This window comes from Fringilla coelebs (assembly GCF_963513975.1).
Source record: "Fringilla coelebs genome assembly, chromosome: 2".
NCBI lineage: Eukaryota > Metazoa > Chordata > Aves > Passeriformes > Fringillidae > Fringilla > Fringilla coelebs.
In genome coordinates, this window is record NC_140029.1 from 18,845,342 (window position 1) to 18,854,144 (window position 8,803).

Genomic DNA, 8,803 nt, shown 5'->3' on the forward strand with positions numbered 1-8,803 from the left:
GGTTATCAGTAGCACAAATGAAATACAGTTTATGATAACTGACTTTAAAAGGATCTCAAAAATCTCAAAATCCTGAACATCAAACATCCTAAATCCTTCTCAAAATCCAGGATTTAAAGGCTTTCAGAAACTAAATCAATTTCAAATTCCCAACATCCATCCTTCACAGAGAGAAAATGAGAATTCTAAAACGTATATTTGTGTGGTATAGGGTGAGCAGTGCTGACAATAATATTTGGCCTATGACAAGGGGACAACATCTGTGTTTTTTGCACCTCTACCTCTTGTAGTGATTAGTGAATAGATGGAGCTCATTTACAGAATGCACCAGCATATGCAGCCCATTCAATATGTGTTTAACAGCACATATGAGCGATAACATAATTTCAGTAAAGGTGCAGCTCTCCAGTCAAGCACTGAGCTTGTGCAACTCCACTTGCAATGGGAGAAGCCTCTGTTCTTGTGTCACGCCCTGCAGACCACAGGATCAAAATCTCCAGGCCATTCAAAGCATAAACTTTGTGGAGGTGCCCAAGTGCTTGTTACAGCTCAGTCCAGGGAAGGGAGAGGGTTGCATTCTATTATTCCCACAGGGTCTGTTTGAAAAATGACAACCTGTCTGCTTGCAAATCACACTGGATTTTTATGCTACTGTGACTCCACTAAATAACTAAGACTCTTTTAACAAAGAAACTACAGAGCATACTAGAGAACAAAAGTTATTCCACTTAGACCATACATTTTCAAAAGTGCTTATCTGTACCTATCTCTCACAATGCACAGATAGCCTACACAGCTCTAAAAAAGAACCTATGGAGATAAGGCTAATTTAGCTCAGACTTGGTGGCAGACTAATACATTCCCCTTATCTCTGTTATTTTAGTTAGCTCATGTTGAGCTTGCTCAGCAGGACATTCTGCTGTAAGGACTGACCAAGGCTACATCTGCCAGTAAATTAGAAGTGGGTATTAACACTCCTGGCTGATGGAACATGGCCACCTATACAGCTGTACTGTTTGTCTACCCATCTCTTCTGATATCTTCCTATATAATCTCTCCATGCCTTAATTCTCTGACTATAAACATGAGTTTGCTCTTGTCATCAGCTCATAGGAGATAAACAATAGAGGTTCAAACTTTTGTCTGCTGAAGGAGGCTTAGTGCTTGTCTGGGATGCTGGAGATGCAAAAGCCTTAAATTCTTAAGTTCTTCTACATAAACAAGAAACCATCCTGGTTTACTGCTTTGGAAGATGACAAAAACCATAGTACAAGATAAGGAAACAGAAAACCAGCAGTCTCCTTTCTGGAGAACACACACAAACCTTGATTACAGGTTTTCCCTGTAAATCCAGGGAAGCATTTGCATTTGTTTGGTCCCATGCACTCGCCGTACTTGCAACCATGTCCACAGGTAGCTGGTGGAGTCAGGCAGAGAAAAGAGAGAGAAAAATAAGAAGTTAGAAATATTCTATTTGAAAACTTTTGCCCTGCTTAGTTGCCTAAGAGGTTTCACACAAGTTCAGCATCTTCCACACCTCTCTCTCTAGTGTGAGCACAGTAACTACTGATTAACACTTTATTTGGGCTTCAGAGTAGTGGCACTAACATTAATTACAAAAATTTGGTTTTTTCCAGGTTTGTGAAGACAAAAGGTCTCTCCCTCTTTTTTTTTTTTCCTTTTTATTTTTTCTGCAATGATTACAGGACACATTTAGTTTTGTACTCTTGCCTTTTTCCTTTCATTAGGAAGCCTACGAGAGAAGCAGCTGGCCAGCAGCTTGAATTGCTATGCTTGGCATCTGGAGCAGGAAAGAGGCAGCACCACTCTCCTCGAGCCAAAGGAGACACATAATCCTATAGCAGTTTACAGTCTTGGATCTCCTCAGTTACAGCTGAGGAACGTGTCTATCCTGTGGTGAACATCCTGAGCACATCTGTCATCAGGCAACTGTCCTTAGCACACATCCCAGGGAGTATATTTGCATCGTGTTCACAATAATTTGAGAGGGCTACATTTAACCTGGACACATTAAAAAGCAACTCTAAGTCCTCTGGATCATCAATCAGAAATTAAATGCTGACTTTTATAAGCCATAAGGCTCCTGAAATCACTTTAATTGTCAGCATGGGGGTTATTCAGGAACAGCAAACCAAATACGCATTTATATCAGGACTGCCTCTGAGGAAACAGTGAAAGAGTATGGACCAGGATGTGAATCTCAATTCCTTATGTAGTTAAGCTGATCTGCAAACTATAGGAAAGTTTAGTTACTATATAGTAAAATTAATATTAAAATTCATTTTTCTGAATTCAAGTATCTTCCCTCCATTAACAGATACATTCAGATGTACTGAAGGCACTAACTCTGCAGACTGAGGCATTTTTCAACACTTCTTCCAGCCCTGAAAGCAATGTGGCACACTGCCAGACCAACTTGGTCCCCTGGGATTCAAAGCATCCCTGCTTGGGATGTTCTCCCATGGGATGGACATATTTCTCTTCTGTAACTGTGGGGGTGCAAAAGACCAGCTTGCAGTGCTAGCACTGAAGCAGTGAAAACCAGCACATCTGGATTTACAATGAAGAATTACATTATGGATGGCTTAAAGTGATTTGCCAAAGAGCAGTCTTAAAATTTTATGAAAACCTATTGCTTTAAAACAAGACAACCTACTTCACTGGCTGATCAAAAGTTACAATTGCCAGTTATCTCTCCAGGTATTAATTTGCATCAAAACTAAAGTGCAATTAAGCAATGCAAGAAATATTACAATAATCCCCTTTTTAAAAATGGCATATCATATATACAGAGCAGAGACATTTTAGTATCTTTCCCTTTTAGCATATGGATTTTCAGCAATGACTAATCTTGAGCCTCTATACAAATTCCCTAGATATAAAAGGTCAAACTCTCTGGGACAACAAGTGTAACATCTGAAAAAGATCTAAAACATATATTTTATTATTTTGTTGTGTTTTGCCCAAGTACAGTCGGAGAGAGAGATTCCATACTGCATTTTCCTTGGGATATGTAGACCTTTCACAAATTAGAAGTGTCCTAAGAGTCATTGTCTCTTCATTAAGCAAACGATCCACAGACCAGGATACTGGCTGGCTACCCAAGCTCAAGTCAGGGGCACTTATTGCTTGAGTTTTATTTATATTTTTAGGAAGTTAAAACCCTCTGTTTCTCAGAGGCTGTGTAATCTGAAGATAAAGGATACCAACTGATATGAAATAATTTTAGGGGTCCTTATATAGCATAAGAAAACACTGCATTTATGGCATGTACTCAACAGCTGTAACAGTGTAGCCACTGACCAGGGCTGCGCAGGAGGTTAGAACAGATGGTGCCTTCTGGATGTAAGAATTTCTGACCACCAAGTTATGGTTTGGTGTTATTTTCCCAAAGCTCTGCTTTTATTTTTTTGAGGAAATGGTCTCTCAAGCATGTTTTATTTGGTCTCTCACAAATTTGGAGATTTCACTCCTCAGGAGCTTTCCCTCTGTAACTTCTGGCAGACACGTAAGAAACCCCCTGACTAGTACCAAGTACACAGCAGCAGAGAGGAAACAAGCAGAAAGTCAATGTTACCTTCACAGTGGCCCTTGTTCTTTCTCCAGCCAGGACAGCAATCCCACCTGGAGCCGTAGCGACACACCCCAGGCTGGCTCACAGCCCCCAGCTGCCCACGAGCTCTCGAGCTGTGTAAGGAAGGACAAACACTAGCTCCAGCAGGAAAATGCTCTAGTCCATTCCTCTGCATACAAGTCTGTACAATGTCTAATCCACTGTCAGACATTTTCATTTCCCCAAACCTAGAACAGTATTCCTAGACAGGAATGCGAGCTTCCATTTGACCAGAGAAACTGAGATGATGGGAATGTTTCACCTGCAATAAATTAACTGTGCAAGGTAAACACTTTCTAATGAGAAACACGAAAAGGTGAAAAATACAGCCAAACTCCCTTGCTAGAATGAGTCATCTTACTGTCAGTGAAGTCAACAGGGCTGCCCCAGTTTGTGTCACATGAACAAATGGATCATACAATGCCATAACTGACAGCACTACTGTCTCGGATGATGACAGACTGATTCTACAGAAAAACATCAGTCAGCCCCATAAAAGCTAATGACTTACAGGCTCATAGCCACTGCACACATGCAAAGTGATGGCATAAGTCCTGACAGTTCCAGGCACTCTGGTTGCATGAGACTCCCTGACCATACAAATGAATGTTAATTTCACCTGCCAATAAGCCCAGGGGGTTCAAAGTCATTGTGCAGATCAACAGCTGCAGGAGTTGGAAAGCCTGCCATATAATTGCCAAAATTATGAATCTGATGGAAATTCACAAGTGTGTAAATCTTCTAGATTTCCTCTGTGCTTCTATGAGTGCTGTGGCTTTAGTTCTCTTCTCCCTCTGCTTGCTGTTACATAAGTTGTTCACCACTACATGCCTGTCCCCTTCATTAAATTCTTTCCTTTATCCAAAATCTTCTGTCCTCATTGCTTTCTCCAAGTCATAATTTAAAATGCATTTTCTTCAGAGAGTCCAAAGTGTTGGTTTTGACCCAGAAAATTCCTGTTTGGTGAGAGCTTTGTAGTAAGTGATTTGGGGTCCTGAGGGGGGGACAATACAGTGCAACAGAAATCTCACAGTGGGAAAAAAATGATGGAAAAAAGCCATGAACTTTTGCATTTTTTAGTCTGAGGCACAAAAAAGGTAATATTTTTCACATTACAGGAGTGCTTTGCATGTATCCTCCTGTGCTTATCTGTAACGGTTGCACTCACATTAAACCAGTTCCTGCAAACATCACTGAGGCAAACTAGTAGAACAAATATATGCATACACTTCAGACACAAGGTGTTACTCCAGAGTTTTCTTTAGTAGCTGAACCATTGGAATTAGAAAGGAGTTCAGAGGAAATGCATGAGCTCATGTATCTGAGATACTCTATGCAAAGAGATGGTCTTCATGTCACCTAGCAAGTAAAAAAGCTTCAGTGCTGGAATAAATTGTTCTGAAGCCACCCAAGCTTTGCCATCAATGCAATGATGCAGTTTACAGGAGTACATGTTCTTGTGCATGAACATCTTCAGACAGGTGAAAAGGTGTGTTGAACAGCTCTAACTCCTCTGTGTCTGTGACAAATCAGCACCCTGCCTCTGCATCCTATAGACAATAAAATAACCTTTCTCCATTTTCTTATCCACATGCGGCTGCCTTATATTGCTTGCAAGTATACAAGTTAAAGGACATGTGTTCTGCTTGCAGACTAGAAAGTGACCTTGAGTTCACCTGGACAGTAAATGTACATTCTCTTGCATCTCAGAAATTCCCTTTGAAAGCATCTGGATAGTGCTATGACTCCCCTGGGGGGTTAAAATGCCTAAAGCCTGGAGGAAGAAGGATCTCATTCCTTTCCAAAAGGTGCTCATTTTCACAAGAAAACTGATTCAGTAATGTATTATATAATAATTGATTTCAAAATTAAAAAAAATCATGTCATTATAAAGTATACAATATCTCTCAAGATTTCAGAACAAACTTTCCTTAAAACTGGGAAATGTTCTGTAAAGCTGCAAATTAAATTAACACAGCTGAACTCTATAGATATTGCCCTGCACAAGGTCAAAAAGACTTGTTCTGACTTCCACAAGAAGCATCAAGATAAAACTACCTTTGGCAGAAGAAAACTAGATCCCAAAATCTGGGAGGAAAACCAGTTTTGCCAGGTTAGTCCCTCTCATCCATGAAGAATCAACACCCATCAGCTTAGCTATTTCTATCAGGAGTTCAGCATTTAAAAAAAAATTAGAAAGAGGAGATTCTTTCAGGCAGGCAGACCCTTTCTGGGAGAATGTCACATGAAACTTCCTAGATACAGGGGAAGAAGTAATGTAGACTGGGGGCACAGGACACTTCTGATCCCTCCTTGTCTGATATTCCTGTAGGATTTCAGAGGAACTAGCTAAAGTACCTGAGTGAGATGCCTGGATTTATCACAGTCTGCTCAGTGTGCAAAAAAATCCTAGCCTTGAAGAATCTGCAGCCAAAATACGTGACTGAAAAAGAAAGGCAAGAGAAGGCACACTGTGCAGGTCGGATCACAGCGCAGTGGAAGAGTGCTGCCTGAAGAACTCTGTCCTCTGAGATGCAGCCCTGATGCTAAAGGGAACAAGTGGCTACTTAGCAGTCCAGCGTGCCCAGGGAGGAGAGAAGTAATTGATTTTATGTGGCTGTGGTATTGCTAACAGCGCTATGAGACATTTAGCAAAGAACGGTGAGGATAAATAGTAACCACAACAACCCAGGACCGCCTGAGTTGAGGAGATTGAAATAAAGAGCTGGCTGCATTAGCTGTCACAAGATTGCTGTGAGCCACAGCACCATTTTAAACTAAGTGGGACTAAATTGCACTGCTGCTATAATCTGTTATTGTTTAGGAATGATATTCCCCAAATCAGTCCCCCCACCAACTCTCTCCACAACCACATGCCACCCTCTCTTGCTCCCCCAATTTTCCCTCACCCTTTCCCTTGCAGCAGGATGGAGGTGAGAACTGGAGGCACAAAAGGCAAAGATTGCAGGCTGAGGTAAGAACAATTTACTGGAAACAGCAACCAGATAAGGAAATGAACAGTAACAGCAACAATACTAATGACAGAAGGTAGAAGAAAAGAAACATTTCGCATGAGAACACCCCAATAATAGACCAGACAGGCTCCCTCCACCACATTTTGTTGACTGGAAGGAACTCCTTCTTCCTCGCCCTCAACAATGGTGTGAGGTGGTATAGAATAATAAATGTGCTTTCTCTAAGACATAAGAGCAGGTCTGGAGTTCATGAACTTCCAGTTCCCGAGGAGCTGACCGCTCAACAGCCTCACATGTGCTGGAACAGCACACTGCCACTTGTTGATGACAAATGTTTCCATTCACAGATCTAATATTAAAGAAATAAACCACAAAACATCTTGAAGGCTTCACATGCAGTTGCTTGGAACTCTCCCTTTACGAGCTATTCCCTTGCTGCAGCATTTCTGCTTCTGGAGAACTGGGAGAGGGAACACTGGAATGGCTTGGTCTGGAGTAAGTGGTTTTATTGATCCTCTCTCAAAATCTCGTTCTGATTCCAAAGCATACCTGTCTCCATAGAACCCAACATCTGTGGTGACTGGCTGCTGGTGAAGGGCCGTTTATGCTGGCAGACCAAGAACTGGGGGGGCTCACACCTTTCCACAGGTGGTGCAGCTATTCCCTCATTGGGACCGCAATTTAAGCTGCCGCTTTTCCCAGAGCCCGGGTCCCCAGCTCCGGTGTGAGTAGCTCGGCGGAGCGGCTCACACGCCGGCTGGAGCGCAGGAACCGGGCGGGCGCCGTTCAGCACCACGGCCCCGGGCGGTGCCGCCGGCGGGGCGAGCCCGCGGACACGGGCGCGGGAGGGACCCGCGCACACCCCGCGCCCGGCGGGAGCCCCGACACCCGGGGGACCGTCGGGGAGCAGCGGCACCCAGCCCCGGACCCGCCGGGAGCGGCGCTGCCGTGCCCGGGCCCCTCCCGCCCGCGTCCCCGCTCACCTGCCCGCGGCCAGCCCGGCGAGGAGCAGCGCGGCGAGCAGGGCGCTCCCGGGCGCCGGCACCATCGCCCGGGTACGGGCGGCGGGCGGCCCGGCCGCGGCCCCGGCGCTGTCTGTCTGTCCCTCGGGCCGTCCCTCGGCGGCGCGGCGGCAGCGCCCGAGCGCGGGCGGGCGGCGGGACGGGGCCGTATAACCGGGCGGGGCGGGGCGGACCCGCCTGGAGCCGGGGCGGGCAGAGCCCGCGGCGCAGAGGGGCGGGTGGTCCCGGCCGGAGCAGGGCAGCGCCCCGGAGCCGGCCACGGAGCCGCGGCGATGCTCCCCCGGGGAAAGCCGTGTCACTGCGGCGGGCGGTACGAGCCCCGGTACGAACCCCGGCCCGGCCAGGGACCGGCCGCTGGTGGATCGGTAAATCGCCATTCACCAGTGCCACAGCCGGCGTGACCGCGGGCTGTGCCTCCGCAGGCACCCGCCGTGGCAGCGCTGCGATGGGTTCCCATCACCGGGAAATGCATTTGCGCCGAAAGCTTTCCAGGCTTTGCCCTGCAGGACCATCCCTGAACAAACTTGTCCCAAGCTGCTAAGTACTCAAATATTGGGAAAAATCTTATTTAGAAAAAACTTGTGCCGAGTTGTTGACATATCTGCTGCTGATTTCTTCAGACTTCTGAAAGTACAGATGTTCCTCCCAAGTACGCTTAAGTCACCTTGTAAAGAGGAGCAGTGTGAAGTCAGAGTTACCAAAAGATTTAGCCCGAGGATTCAACTGACATGTGATTAAAATCCAACTTATTTAAAAGAAACAAACTTGTGCAATACTGTTTATGTGTTGCACAGAATGGTAAAGACTTTTTTTAAAGTCCTGGATGCTGGACACAAAAACCATTGTTGGTTTGCAGCTGTGCTGCTGTCTTTCTGAAATGCAACAATACCTTGAGAATCCCCAGCTCCATTCATTAGACTTGTCTTCCTGTATGGGAGGAGTGGTCTTTTGATTTCAGTTAAATCAGCACCATGTAGAAAGCATACTAATTACTTAAAACTAAATTCAAAGACTTGTGGTTTTTATTGTGTACATTTATTCCAACAAATAGATATGAGTGTATCAGTTGAGTCTGAGCTTGCCACTAAAATGTTGATTGGTGTTCAAGATGAATTTTTTTGGTCAGAAGACAATTTCTGAACTGTGATGCAGGTAGTCTATTATGAGCTGTA

The 8,803-nt window shown here is 44.8% G+C and overlaps 1 protein-coding gene across 1 annotated transcript in view; it reads right to left on the reverse strand.

The window, feature by feature from the left end:
* Positions 1-7,657, reverse strand: part of EGFL6 (EGF like domain multiple 6) — a gene marked incomplete at its 5' end in the record, with an annotated part of 29,468 nt that extends 21,811 nt beyond the window's left edge. Inside the window, 3 exons of the mRNA XM_084227030.1 lie at positions 1,325-1,417; positions 3,599-3,708; positions 7,593-7,657. Coding sequence (XP_084083156.1) covers positions 1,325-1,417; positions 3,599-3,708; positions 7,593-7,657 — 268 coding nt within the window. The remainder of the gene's footprint in view (positions 1-1,324; positions 1,418-3,598; positions 3,709-7,592) is intronic.
* Positions 7,658-8,803: the final 1,146 nt, after the last annotated feature.